This window comes from Theobroma cacao, chromosome 9 (assembly GCF_053813885.1).
Source record: "Theobroma cacao isolate CCN51 chromosome 9, ASM5381388v1, whole genome shotgun sequence".
Taxonomy (NCBI): Eukaryota; Viridiplantae; Streptophyta; class Magnoliopsida; order Malvales; family Malvaceae; genus Theobroma; species Theobroma cacao.
In genome coordinates this window covers 7,743,698-7,759,034 of record NC_142647.1, presented here as the reverse complement: position 1 = coordinate 7,759,034, position 15,337 = coordinate 7,743,698, and the positions used below count along the sequence as shown (strand labels likewise).

Genomic DNA, 15,337 nt, shown 5'->3' with positions numbered 1-15,337 from the left:
TTTGTGTAGTTAAAGGCCAAACTTACCGGGATTTTAAAAAGTGTAAGTGATGTTGGGCAGACCCCAACACGTACATGAACAGCCATTTGTCCTTCAGCTATTTGATGGGAGATGGTGCTTTTTTTTCTTCTTTTTTTTTGCGGTTGCGATGATACCTCATCTTAGGTGATTGTGAAATTCTAACTCACCTTGCATTCAGAGCACCCTTTGTTGGGACTAAGGGCTTGGGACTTGGTAAAGACGGAGACAGGTGCAAGAGATGATGAATAGGGATGATGGTAGAAAAGCGCCACATCATGGACAAAATTGTGAACATGACAGAAGTCCAGAGAAAACACCCAGAGAGGCAGAGAGCAAACTTCTTAAATAAGTTATGCAAACTTGTCAAAGAGTATTAACATGCAATTATAATCACGTTCATTGCTAATGATATAAGGTCTCAGAATCATGCTAGAAAGGAAAAATTATTTGTTCTCTTCAAAAGGAAGATGGTAAATTTTGCTCCTCCGCCATTGCTTGCATGGTCTCTTTGACATGGATCAACATTCATAATCATTCTGCATGACAACCTACAACAGAAATGGCTCATCAATAGATCAACTCAGTGAAGTCCATGAACATCAATACTGCAAGAATTAGCATTGCCTATGCAGCTAAGGGAAGAATAAACTTGCAATTTAACTCTTTTGCTGCTATAAACTAGCAATTTAACTAAGATACACATCATATTTCAATTAATACAACATACAAGCTCTTTTATTTCCGTCTTCCAGCCCTGATACAGTTTTAGACTGCCAACATAAACCCACTCAAGATAACTCCCTTCTCATCATGAACAATCAAGTAGTTAACACCATAATGACCTAAAATACTTTTCCTTTCCACAAATCTAGAGACAATTAGAGAAAGAAAAGAAAGAAATCACATGTTCATTGGGATAAAGCTCTTAAGAAAAAATAGCATATCTCAGGCACCCCTAGCATAGTTTCCTGATAAGAAAAAGTTGTTAGAAACATCGCAGTCAGTTTCTTCATGCCTTGTTGGATAAACATAGGGAACCAGATAGGCAAAGCTCAGTTTTAAGGTCCCAGGATACTTTGAAGGGTAAGTTTGAATGGCTGGACGGGACAAAACAAAAATGACAAGAGAGAGAGACCTAGAAAACAAAATTCAAGCTTCAGAAGCACCTAAGTCAGAGGTGCAGATACCTAAACAGATTTGACATTGCTTAAACATTGACAAGCTTAAGCCAGCTCTTCATGTCCCATCACAGATGAGTTTATGGCTCCTAAAATTACAAATTTGCAACTTTGCATGGCCAAATGGACTCCTATATCTCAAAGAAGAAGTAAAATAAGTCAGAATTTACCATCTGGATGAGTCATGTGACCATATGCTGAATACAGCCATCATAATACGTTATCATAACATTTTGGCAGATGGACATAAAGAGAATAATGCATAAGACTTAAGCCCCCAAGTGGATACATGAAAATCAGAAAAATATAAGGGAGAATCAAGTGCCACAAACCTACATCAATGTGGTACCAAGCAGGTAAAAAACCAATAAAAATTGAAAAAGTTTAGTAAGTAATAAGTAATAGTCCAATACTAATAAGTAACATGAACAGAAGATTTAACAATCAGTTAAGAATTTCAGTAATATACGTTTGTGAGAGAGAAATAATTTAAACCAATTAAATAAACAACAATATCCAAAGATGATTATAATAAGGAATATGGCTACAGCATATAAGAGTCCATAGATTAAGGCTACTGACAAAAACAACTGAAGAACCAAAAAAGAACCTTTCTTCCAAGTTATAACTACAAAAGCAGCTAATAAAATTAACCGATCTTGCATTCATCATCTTCATCTCTAGTTTTTCTCTTGCAGCATTTAGGTTCATATTTTCACACTAAAACCAAAGGACACAGCTCTCGTCATTCAAGAATTCAGAAGGCCTATGAAGTATTTGTGTTTATCAACTTCATTACCAATTAGTTGTGTCTTATGATACAATGTCAGTAATCTATACATTATACAACACTCATTTATGTTTCAATAATTCATACCACAAAAAAATATGGCAATCAGTATAATCCAATCACAACAGACTTCTTTTTCTTTGTCATTGTTTGAAAATTAAGAATGAAGGCACTCTCAGGTGGTTCCAAGGCAAAACATTGCAGAATATGCAAGAATTCTCCTAGTCGAAGGAATTATCTTTTTTTTTCAATATTATGATTGCTGATAGATTCAATCCGGAGAATAAGCAGTAGCATACTACTTCTATTTAATGCTCATTAGTGTAGCAACTTAAACCAAAATGTAATAAGAAAAGCTGCAAAAGAAACAAATTAACATCACCAAAAACCCACAATAACAAGCAGCCATAATTTCATCCAGCATTAACAAGGGCAAGAATCACTTCAAAAACCATTTAAAACAACCAACCAAACAACTCTTATAAAACACACACACACACAAAACAAAAAAAACAAAAAAAAGGAAACAAAGATTTCCCCAAAACCAACTTTAAAGTGACAACTTTTGATACCGTTTATGCAAGATATTAATCTCAAACTCACTTTGCTAAGGCAGCTTCCCAGACCTAAAAACAGCAAACTTTGTCATCTTAGAGTAAGAATATCCAATCCCATTTTCCTTCAAGAAGTCCTCAAGCAATTTCTTAACTCCATCAGGATCCCCACTCTCACATTCGACCTCGTAACAAATCCCAAATTCATACTTAGTCTCGTCCACTTCAAGCTTCAAATTTTTCCAATCAAAAACCTCTCTTTTATTCTCAAACCCACCTAAACAAACTAACCCCATTTCTTCCCCAACCCCAAACTCATCTTTCACCCTCTTCAAAACCCTGGACTCAATCTTCCCCAACCTCACCGGGTCCTCCACGCAAGCGCGTGCGAAACACGGGTCTAGTTCCTCCTCATCTTCCTCCACGCGGCTGACACCGTCTACCAGAGTGGGTTTGGATTTGAGGGAAACGATGCAGCGGGCATCATTGTTGAGGAAGCGGAGGCGAAGAACCGAAAGTTGAGAGGAAAGGGTATTTGTCGAGGTGTCGAAGAAGAGGTTTTGTTGGTGAAGGGTTTTGGAGAGGAAAGGAGACAGGATGGTGGTTAGCTGATGGTGAGCGGCGGCGTCTCGGAGGCGGAGTTTTACTTCGACTTCCATTAGGGGGAGAGGCCGATGCGTTGGACTTTGGCGGTGGGGTTAGGGTGGGAGCGGTCGAGGAGGTGGAGTAGGGAGGAGGAGGTTGAGGAAGAGGCAGTGGCTGTGGGGGGAGGAGGAGAGGGTTTGCGGGAATCTTCAAGTTCCTGTTTGTCTTCGAGCTTGACTTCAATTTTGGTGGGTTTTCTCCTCAGCATCTCTTTTGGCGTAGAAAAGAAAGGGAACAATAGAGTTTGGAGGGAGACTGATGAGAATAGGTTTATTCCAATATATGATGAGAATAAAGTTTTTTTTTTTTTTTCAATTTCACACTGTAACTAAAACAGGTACATTACTAAAAAAAATAATTAGTAACTTTTAATTTCACGCATGAATTTTACGAGTACAATAATATTTCAAAACTTGTAATAAAATTTACTTTAATTCATCAATTTACACCAAAATTAACATCACTTACAAAAAAATATATTCAAAACTTATAACAAAATTATCACACATGATACACTTTAAATGAATGTTTTCTAATATATCATTCATTTTTACTAATAGAATTAATAAGATGCACGACTTACTTAACAAAATGAAAATTAAAATATTCAATTATATTTTTGTAAATACTAAATCAATAATTTCACTACAATTCGAGTACAGTATATGTAATTGATCCTTTTAAGTTATATAAAAGAAGGAAACTGATTTTCCTCTAATCCCACAAATTCAACTTTTTATTGACAAGATTTGAATAAAAAGATTTTAAAAAATTTCAAATTATAATATTGAGAGTATTTTCTGATCTAGAACTTACAATTATTCTTTAAGGTTAATATAACGCCTATTTTTCATGGCATATAAAAAATGCATTTTATTATAGTATTTCAAGCTCTCACTTTATAATAGTCATTTTTATTATATACTTATAATTATAAAAATTTGAACCTTAAATTTTTAATCCTTTGTAAAGAAAAGAATAACTGCAAAACAAATTCGAAATATTCAATGCATCTAAATACAAAGTAATAGTTAAAACCGACTGCATAGATACGTTTTCAAACGTTTCCCTTTTTTCGAATCACTACAAATTAATAATCCCTCCCTTCTTCTTCCATGACAGCACCAAAATGGACAAACCCATTTGCCATGGCATCATGGCAATGGTGCTGGCAGTTTGCGTAGCCGCAATGGTCCAACCGGGACAATCCCAAATGGCACCGGAGTCTCAACTTTTCATACCAAGAGATGGAAACATACCACCAGAAACTTTAGTATCGGAGAAATTCATTAAAAATCTTTTCCCTAAGAAGGGGAAGACAAAGAAAAATGCACTTGACATAGGAGGGCTGATAGCAGAGTGCCTTGGAAATTACGACAATGTCAAAGATTGTGTTGCTGAGGTTCAGGAGGTATTTACCACTGGAGACTTGCAAGGTCTAACCAGTGATTGTTGTGACGCCCTTACTGGAATAGCTGACGATTGCTTGTCAACGACCTTTGTTCGATATTTGCCTCAAATTCGTGCACCTATAACCACCGTTACAGCCTATTGTTCACTTGTGAAAACACTGCAAAGCTATTTTAATTAAAAAAAAAAACAAATTTAGATGATCTTTTCATTGTTGTTTTCTCCAGAAAATTCCTATTGGACTGTTAGCATTTAAAGCCTTTAGGTTGGTAGCTTTCACGAGGAAGACGTGCTTTCTTCTGGTGTTGTAATGTCGGAATGATAATAATAAAAGTTTCATTTACATATATGACCTGCTCATTTTTTGTGGTATAAAGTTATGGGAATATGCAAGCAGGAACTTTAGTTTTGCTCTTTGCATGCATCTTATTTAACTAAATTCATTTGGCAATCTAAACAAACAAAATATGCTTCTCTTTTACTAAAACCAATCTGCTAAAACCTGTCCGAGTTGATCCCCAAAGTTAGCCACGTTTTTTGGGGTCACAGACTGTAGGCAAGTGCAATATATATCTTGCCTGGAACTTTGTTCTTAACTAACCCCTTATTCCTCCAATTTATGATAATCAAAAAAAGCATCTTTGTTCATTAAAATATGATCCACACCTGAGTAGCATTTGCTGAACTGGAAAATGCCGACATAACCAATTCTTGATATTTGTTTCTGCTGTTATAGCACAAGTAGTAGTAGTTGTTGTTGTTGTTTTTTATTTCTTTGGAGAATGAGGCATATATATGAGAAACCGCTGCTCCAATAAGCTTCCACTCGTTTTATACTCAAAACTTGTAACACGACAAAAAGGATGAACACTAAAAAAGTAAAGGATAAAACAACAAATTAAGATTTTTATGGCAGAAAAGTAAAACCATATACTTATTAGCTGATTAAATGCTGCAGTCAAGCTGAAGGAATTTCACAATTACAAACAAGAACGGCCTCATCAGTTTACAAATAAAACGTTTCAGCATTAATAACTCTAGTACTATAAATTCTCATCCATCTCCTTCCAGGCGATCCACTGGCACCCCTCCAAGTCCAATATTCTAGAAAGCTTGCAGACTTTTCCTAGTCAAATTCAGTATGGTGGCGGTATCGAGAAAGCCATTGCCTATGCTTTTAAATTTAGCATGCATGACCGTGTTGGCAACAACAGGAATGGCGCAACTGTTGCTGCCACCATTTTCTTTTTCGCCAACGTCAGGTGTCCCAGGACTACCTTGGCAGCCTGGAGAAATACAAAAATGCTGGTCATCTCTTACCAGCATAGAGGGATGTATCATGGAGGTTTATACTTCACTCTTCCGTGGCCAAGTGGGCATTATTGGCCCTGCTTGTTGCCAGGCCATTACTCAAATTAAGGATAATTGTTGGCCTAAAATGTTCCCCTTCAACCCTTTTTTCCCTCCACTGCTCAAGACTTCTTGTTCAGCTACACCACCTGCAGGAACTTTGTTGAATGACATCAGCAAGCTGTCTGCGACAGAGTTATTACCAGTGCAGCCCGGAAACGAAGTTGCAGAATGCTGGTCTTCTCTTACTAACAGTAATGGCTGTTTATTGCAGATTTTTAAGTCACTTCCCAGTGGTCAAATTGGTGCTATTGGTCCTGCTTGTTGCAAGGCCATCACAGAAATCAAAGACAATTGCTGGCCTAAGTTGTTCCCTTTTAACCCATTCTTCCCTCCATTGCTCAAGAACTTCTGTGCTCAGATCGGTGGGCTTGCACCAGCACCTAAGTGAACTAAACAAGCTCAATTGGTGAAGCCCTTACACAGAGCAAACCTGAACTGAAAAAATTAGATTGAGTTTTCTTCCATCTTTATAGAATTACATTGCTAGCAATTGTCTGAGGGAGTGGTCCTGTTCAGAGAAATTTTCTTTGGTATTCTAGGTTCCACAAGGAATATAGTTATTCTTGTGATGTTTTAGGGTTGTCTTTTGATTCTTAATAATAAAAGTTTCGATTAAGAACAAAATGCTCATAAGGTCTTTCCTGCATGTGCTTAAGTGTACGAATGCTTGGAACAAATTAAAAGATGAACTCACCCGGTGAGCCGGTCCAAGGCTAGGGCAGAGTGTTATTAAACTAATTTCTAGGCATCTTTTCATCAATCTGAAATTGCCTGAATTCCTCAATATACTTAAACCGAAAGCTTCTGCTTCCAGTTGCAAACATATACTCTTTATTTGTTTGACTTCCGTTGGGTGTTAGCATCAGAATGACTTATTTTTTGAAATATGATTCTGGACTACTTAGACACACCATTTACGCAAACTCTTTAAGTAGTTTCTTTCAGCAAATTAATTTAGTAGAATGAAGCTGAATTTGAAAATTTGCCAGAACAAATGAGAGGTGGCAAATTAACAGGCTTTGGTATAGGTCATGCTTTTGAATTATGGATAGCATCAAAAGTTTTCTTACCTAATAAAAGATTTTGGGCTAAGATTTGACTGGTAATGAACTGCTAAAAATGCCAATAAAAAAGAAGCTTTGTTCCACCCAACAATATGTTGTTTGCTCAGACAGCACTGCTTATTCAAGCAAATAAAACTTTCACGGAATTTCTTCAAATTAAAGAGCCTCAAGCTATCTTGAAATTTTAAGTTCTCATCTGTTGTGTGATGGATTTGGTTATGACTCATGCGCAAACAATTCTGTGCCTAAATCTTCTTTATGTTTTCTTTAAGGTTGAAGCTTATAATTATTTAACGAAATCTTCCTGACAGACAGCCAACAAGAAATCATATATTACACATTTGACATTTCCATTATCCAGAACTGGCATGGTTAGTCCTCAACCAACTGCAGAACTTTTGGTAGACCTGTTATGGTTAAATAATCAAACTCTGTTCTATGTAGATATCGATAGATTTAAGAGTACAAGAATTTTTATATAGAAATTATTATTTTGCTTCTCAATTTCACGTCTGTTATATCAGTTATGCTGGAAAATTTATTTTTGTTTTAACGTGTATTGGTATGTTAGACCACCTGTAGAGACATTACTGATACTACAGTTATGTTAGAAAGCAGCTTAATGTAAATTAACGGTCAATGAACATCACTAATTCTACAGTTTAAGGCTTTTACTGTAACTAAAATACAATATTAAAAGCCAGAATCAGTTGAAGATAAGTAAATGCACAGTTCAGGGACTAGCTTGAAGGGAGTTTATTATCTCTGCCTATAAAAATGCACCCTCCACTTCCCAATTTCCTCACGATCAAGTTCAAACCTGCAGCACCGACAATAGTGATCACTTACCTCTGTCTACACTCAAAATGGGTCCTGGCACAGTTACATACATTACTGCGTTCATTGTAGCTTATGGATTCCTGTTGCAGGTTCCGGCGCTAGCAACGCCGCCGCCGCCACCAAAAACAACAATCCCATTTCCACCATTGTTCGGGCAAGACCCAGATGTCCAGATGTGCCTAACAACTTTGCAAACCGTCCAGGGATGTCTACAAGAGGTCATAACCTCTTTCCTTAGCCTCCAGCTCCAACTCGTTGGCCCTGCCTGCTGCAAGACCTTTCTTGAAATTGAGGATAAGTGTTTGCCTAAAATTTTTCCCTCTGACCCTTTCTTCGTCACATTGCTTGGGAACCATTGCTCAACTGTGGTGTTGCAAGCTGCACAAACACCGCCAGCAACCGCTGCCCGCAAAGTTATTGGAAACCGAAACAATTAGGCTTGGGTGAATGCTGTAGGAGAGTTGACCGATCTCTTTCATGAGCATGGACACCCAAAGCCAGGACGTAGTCTCTAGTTGATATTTGTTATTTCAAGAATATTGTTAGCAGTTGGGAACGATTTTATTTAGAAGTAGTATGATTTAGTTTTATCTTATCTTCGGAGAATGATAATGAATAACAAGATCGGTTTTATTAAAAGTAATAGTAATATTTTTTTTATACTTATTGATCTAAATTAAAATTTAAATAAGTCAAATTTCCTATGAAATGTCTGTAAATATGTTATAATTTAAATAATAATTATGATTATTATTACTTGTAGTAGTTTATTTGTATTAAAGCATTCACTGCAAAGAGATCTCCCTAATATCACAATTTCGTGCTCATCTCTCGCCAGCTGCAAACTAGGGTAGACTGCTGCTCTCTCGTCTTGAATAACAAAAAAGCAACAAGGATTTTCAATCTTATTAATTTTATAATGATAATTTAGCATCGATATGATGATGAACAAAAATAACAAGCAACCAATATAATCTGAGTTGTCTGATAATTAAGTTAATTTCAATATAGGCCTCATAAAAAGATCTAACAAAATAAATTATATGTATTACACAATCAATTCACTAATTAATATAAGGATCAATTTGTTAATTAATATGATAAACTATACATATATATATATATATCAAAACTTTTATTTAGATTAAAGGGTTTTTTTTTTTTTTTTGGTCAAACGGATTTTTTTTAATTTTAAATGCTTACATACCACACTTCTTTTTTAACCTTTCCCAAAGTCTTTTTGTTGACTTGTAGTTAAATTTAATTGGTTACATGGTGGGATATGTCTCTTGTAATAACTAGCAATATGTACCCTTAAAATTGATTTGAGTTAAATATTTAATTGATACGAGCATTTAAAAGGTAATATCTAAAATATTTGAATATGAATTTAGATAATAATTTAAAATTTTTATAAAATATTTATACAATTTGAATACTTTATCAAATAATAAGATTCGAGTTCAAAATTTTCAAAAATAATTGACTATCCTGTGACAATAGTATAGTAATTGCCTGTTGCTCCAAAATCCCAAACGCCAACATAATGAACTTGGACTTGTAAAAGAAAACTAGATGAATTATCCACACAATGTTGCGGGCCTAATCAACTTAAAATGAAAGAAAGTCAAAAAATATAAAGATAACTCAATAATAGTGAAAGTTAAAGTCTTTAAAGAACATAAATTTAAAAAGTTTAAAATTAACCTGAAACTCCCCATCAATTTGAATTCAATCCAAATCAGATTATTATGTGTTAAATAATTAGATTATATAAATATCAATCAACTAACTTATTTAGGGACAATTTTTAATGTATGTAGATTGGTATTTTCTTGAATGTCAGGGCCCCTTTATTTTTCCCCCTCTTAACCGTAATACGTTAACTCCATGGACATTGATCATCTCTGTAATCAAACGCTCCTGACTGAAGAAACGGACAAAATATTCAGGCCAAAAGTATACTGCGATACAATAAACTCTAACATGTATAATGAGATACATTGCTCAGTGTTTACTGTCAATTTATTTCCAAAATTTGTAACTTCATCACTGATAAACGTGCGCAGGAAACAGTTTCTAAAATCAATTACTTGCTCTGTCTTAGTTTTTCTTCTATAAATTGTCACCCACTTTACTCCTTCACCCACCAAATTTACCATCAAGGCCTTTTATCAGTAGTCTATTGAAAGAGGTCCCATCTTGCTAATAAAAGATAACCATGTCAAAGAAAGCTGAAACAACTATTTGCTGGCTGCTGTTGGCCACATGCACTGCAGTTTTGATCCAGCCAGGGCTAGCTCAGCTGCCCCCACCTTTAGGGATCCTACCATCACCAATTTCAGGCCTGCTCCCACCAAGGACGCCGGAAGTACAGCAATGCTGGTCAGCTCTAATCAACATACAGGGCTGTATATGGGAAATTTATAGGTCTTTTTTCAGTGCCCAATTTGGTAACATTGGCCCTGATTGCTGCAAGGCTTTTGCCACAGTCAATGGAAATTGTTGGCCTAAAATGTTTCCATTGAACCCTTTCTTCCCACCCTTGCTCAAGGATAGTTGTGCTCGCTTCGGAGCGGTTGCCCCGGCCCATAAGTGAATGTTGCCGCTGCTAAGACAGACGGTTTCAAACTTCTAGTATTCTAGCATTAAGTAAGGATTAAGAATTTTTGCTAGTTCACGTAACGAATAAGATGTTTTAGGTACAGGAGATTTCAGACCTGTGTTCAATAATTTGAAGTAGTAAATAAAGATTGGTGTTGTTAACATTGCTTATTTTACATTTGTCCTTTGCTTGCGTTTCACCCTATAAGTTTCCTACCAAAAGCAAGTTACAAGCCAAAGTAATTAGCTAAATTACACCAAGCAAACTAATTAAATGCCATTCCTTTAGCAGTGAGTGCAAAACTCCAAAAGGCTAAGGCCAATGTCGTTTATGCGAAGAAATTATACAGTAGATTTTGAAATATTCTTTCGTTCTTTTTCTTCCTCTAGAGACATATAGGCAAGAAGCTTTTTCTTAAGAGAGGATTAATTGAGTGAGCGTAACGTATCAACCGAACCAAGGGTTCGTCCAGGTAGACTAGGCCCGTAGGAGTGGATTATCACTGCAATTGGCTTCTTTTTGTCTTATACGTTTAACAATATCAAGTCTTTTTCGTAACATTTGACATTTGAGTGCATTGACATTAAGATTTGAGATACACCAAAAGTTATTGTACTAACATAAATATAGTATTTTGACTTTCCTCTACATATTTTCTTTCAAGAAAGCAAGTTGCGTGTGTTTGTCTGTTTCATCTCACATTTTGATTCCTAAAACAAGGACAACGACTTCACCATTTGTTAGTTCACCAGTCTCAATATGGGCAGTGTGAGGTGACCCCAAAGGTAATCAAGTTGGCAAAATTGGCTTGAATTCTAAACATTAGTTTGATTGATTTGAATTCAAACTCAACTAAGATTAATTAAATTAACAATTTAAATTTATCCAACTCAAATCCAAAAAGATTCAAACTTAAATTAATTAAACGATCCAAAACTCCAAAACGAAACAACTTGAACTTCGATAGAGTATAATTTTATTTTAAAAAAAATATTAATTTAATTGAAATAATAAATACAAAACACAAACTATTAATTTATTAATATTTGAAAAACTTTAAATTATCTTTTAAAACTTCCTTTATTTACTCTTACATTTTTTATAACTTTGGATATTATTATTGTTAATTACAAGTAAGAAAACCAATTTTTTTGTAATTATAATTAAATTTAATTTCTACAATTATACATCATATATAAAAAATATTTTTTTCCTTTTTCTTTACTCTTACCAAATAAAAAATAAAAAAATTAAAATGTAGGTCAAAATAACTTTAAAAACAAAAAATAATTAATGTAGTATAAAAATAATCAACAATAATTCAATAAAGGTAATTGTGACACCTACTTTTAAATGCTTTACTTTTATTTCACTTTAAGTAGATATTAATTAATTGTAAAAAATAAATTTGAACTCTTAAAAGTAGCTAAAGAAAGAATTAAACATTTTATATTCAAACCTTCCAATAGTTTTTTTTATTTTTGTCTCTCAATAAAATTCTAATATTCAAAAGACTAATTATCACAACTTCTAACTTGATTTATAGTTGACTTTATAAATCATGACCCGTAATCATAATTCTGGTGAGTCACTAATAATAATCATTGCATGAAAATGAAAATTAAATATTAAATAAATTTTGTTCTTGGAGAACATTATTCTTATGATATCAAAAATCAAAATTAAAGATAAGTTACAAGTTGACGAGAATGCAACTTTGAATATCTTAATTGATAAAATTTGACTTAATATGAATCCTTCTAAATCTAATTTGATTTGATCTTAAAAGTAAACAAGTTGAACCGAAATCAATCCGAATAACCATTATAATAAATTTTGATTTTAATTACATTTTTTTAAGCATATTCTATGTAATAAAATTTTAAAAAGTAAAGTTATTTAAATTTTTAGTTATACTCTTTGATTTTTTAAATTTAGTAACAATATTAAAACTGCATAGTTAGCTAGTGTTTGCAATTTTTACATTTATATTTTATTTATAATTCTGTTAAAAATCTATATAATGTAATCAAATTTATAATAGTATTGTAAAAAATAAAAAAAATGTTATTAAAAATATTTTTAATTATACATTGTAATAATGTACAATTCTAAATTGAAATTATTGTAATGAAACTCAAACACAATATTTAATGACCCGAATGTCCTTCGAACTGTAATGGCCCAATTCAACCCAAACCGGATCTAAATCCAGACCCGAATATTCTCTGTTTGTCTACATTGGCTGGCCTTTACATCTGATTCTGTTATCGTCCGGGAAGCACTTGGGGTTGGGAGGCCTTGGATCTAGCAAGAAATCCAACCACAAAGCAACGGGCTCCGCCGCTCTGCCATCTGTCTCTAGACTAATTAGTCCATACATGTACCTGTTCATTACTTCCCTCCATTGATTTTGTTCTTTTTCGATTCCCGCCACTCAAACAAAACAAGATCAATCCGGGGTTGTCCTCACCACATTGTTCAGTTTATCATCATCCTGAAAAAGGTTAAAATGTTATGGTCATATTCTTCAATCCATTGAAGAAAAGTTAAGGGAACAGACAAATATTAGGCATTAAACACAACAGACACTAAAAATAATCAACCAAATCATAAACCAATTATCTATCCAAAAATAAATATAAAAAAAACTAAGTTCTATTTTTTTTTTCCATTGAGACCCCATTTTGTGGTACCTAATGATTCAAAGAGGAAAATCAAACCCAGATTAAAAAGGTGATTAATACTGATAGGGACTTGCACGAAAGAAACGTTTAATTTTATTTGCTGGTTCCTGCCAAAGGGGAGTTCGCACGTAAAGATACCATCGAATTTATTGGGGATTGAAACTTTTATTTGAAACTTTTGGGATAAAGTCTTAGCATAATAAGTGTCCTTGACTGTGACCAGGATGATTACAACTTTTTAGAAAATTAATTTTCCTTTAGGAAAAATTCTGTCCATTGGATTTATTCGAAGTAGAACTGGAAATATCAGACTCATGTAGAGGTTGAGTGGAGTTATCATAAAAAGAAAATAAGGGTAGCTTTTTTCTCTCTAATTTACTCATGCTTATTGGCCTAATTGTCAATTCGCGAATGCCAATAGTTTCAGGTAATATGTTGCCATCACGTTCCACTTCTCTGTATTTTTCTTACTTTAATTTATTTTCGCTTTGATCATTTTCTGCTTTACCCTTGATATTCAATGCCAAACTCGACTTTCCAATACGATTAGTTAGACTAGTGTATATTTATATACATAATGTATTCACTTGGTCGATTTAGTCTGAATTTTTTTTATTATTTAAAACATAATATTTCTCTTTTCTCACTTAATTTCGTGAGAAAGGCAAAAGCAAAATTCGATGTCTAATTCTCTATCAGCTAAGATTTTGGAGGGTATTTGACTTTTTTTTTTCTTTTTTGTTCGGTTAGCAGTTTATTGCCAATGGACGAAAAATTTCAACTTTCCAATGCGAAAAATCTTTTTTCTGAAAAGGTAAGCTTACATGCCAAGATACATGCAAATACAAAAGGAATACCACATGGACTTTCCTTGCAAAGCCTGCCAGAGATCAGGCAGCTCTCCTTTTCCTTTGGAATGTTCTCCATTTCATGTCGAAAGCCAAAGCTTTTTTTGAGAATAGGTGATCATTTTGCTGGCATTTCCTCCCATTGAAGGATTGGACGTGGACAAATCTAGGTGGTGGTGTAGTTGATGACAGAGCTTGACAGCTGAGTTAAAGAAGAATTTCCGGATTAGAAAGGGTGTTAGGTTAATGTGCAACGACAAAGAAAAGGCTCCCCTTAACTAACATTGAATGGATTAGGTCTTGGTGGTTCCCTTTTGGGTAGAGAGCCTCACCAGATCCTCATGGAAAAACAGGATAAGGAGGAAGACAAGGGTGCTGAAAATCTCAAACGAACTAGTTGGATAGCATCAAAGGGACCAACTCGTGACAGATAAATCAAACCCTTGGTTTTCACTCAAACTTAATGCAATAACCTAATAGGTTGTCGTTGTCACATGAGCTTTTGATGTGTGCTCAAAGAAAAGAAACGTAGAACAAGCAATTAATAAAATTTACTCCAACCCTTTTGTCTCAACTTTTACTCTTATATGATATAATGTGGTAAAAATTTATTAAACAATGGAAATCTACCGTTTATAAATATATAAATTGATAAAGTTTTGTCATATCAGATAAGATAAAAGTGTAAAAATGAACAATATTCTTTTAAAATGTAATTATAAATATTTTACTATTTAAAAATCAATATCAAGGCGATTAGATATTTTAGCAATCTCCTTAAGCCAAGTTGTAAACAAAAGTATTCTTTCAATCCTGTTATTATATTATAATTAGAAGATTGCTTGTAAATGTACCAAAGTATACTTGTGATCTTTTGATTCCAAGTTTATTGATCCATGCCGACAGAAGTTTGGTTAGATTTGTTTTCTCTCTCTCTCTCTCATTTTTTAATGGAAGCTTTGGGTGTCATCCAATGGTAAAACAAATACATACAAATGAAATGATTGTATGATTTAATGAGCGGTCCGTGGGATACTTAAGCAGTACACGATAGTGACCTACTGACCTCTGCTTGTTCACGTGCAACTTGCTACTACACATACATTCCCCTTCCAACTCATTTCATGCACTTTGCTTCCATTATAATTAATCATTATTTTCAAGATTAACATACACCCTTTGCTCTCTTTACAATTTATTTATCATTGTTTTCACCATTTAACTTATCATTAATTAGTTAGTGCATTTGCATATAGATTCCACCCAAGTATAGACAAAATTT

The 15,337-nt window shown here is 34.1% G+C and overlaps 3 protein-coding genes across 3 annotated transcripts; 2 read left to right on the top strand and 1 right to left on the bottom strand.

Annotated features, from left to right (window-relative positions):
* Nucleotides 1–326: 326 nt before the first annotated feature.
* LOC18588863 (adenylate cyclase) lies at nt 327–3,436 on the bottom strand. The gene is made up of 2 exons (XM_007013557.3): nt 2,593–3,436; nt 327–569 (listed from the first exon to the last, which is right to left on the bottom strand). Exon 1 carries the CDS (start codon nt 3,200–3,202, stop codon nt 2,597–2,599), a length of 606 nt encoding a protein of 201 aa, XP_007013619.3. The 5' UTR covers nt 3,203–3,436; the 3' UTR covers nt 327–569; nt 2,593–2,596.
* Nucleotides 3,437–5,814: 2,378 nt separating this feature from the next.
* Nucleotides 5,815–6,430, top strand: LOC18588861 (uncharacterized). The gene has a single exon (XM_018127075.2). The coding sequence runs from the start codon at nt 5,815–5,817 to the stop codon at nt 6,397–6,399; it is 585 nt and encodes a 194-aa protein (XP_017982564.2). The 3' UTR covers nt 6,400–6,430.
* Nucleotides 6,431–7,937: 1,507 nt separating this feature from the next.
* LOC18588862 (uncharacterized) lies at nt 7,938–10,583 on the top strand. The gene is made up of 2 exons (XM_088809351.1): nt 7,938–8,346; nt 10,131–10,583. The coding sequence occupies exons 1-2, from the start codon at nt 7,942–7,944 to the stop codon at nt 10,512–10,514; spliced, it is 789 nt and encodes a 262-aa protein (XP_088665477.1). The 5' UTR covers nt 7,938–7,941; the 3' UTR covers nt 10,515–10,583.
* The last annotated feature ends 4,754 nt before the right edge of the window (nt 10,584–15,337 follow it).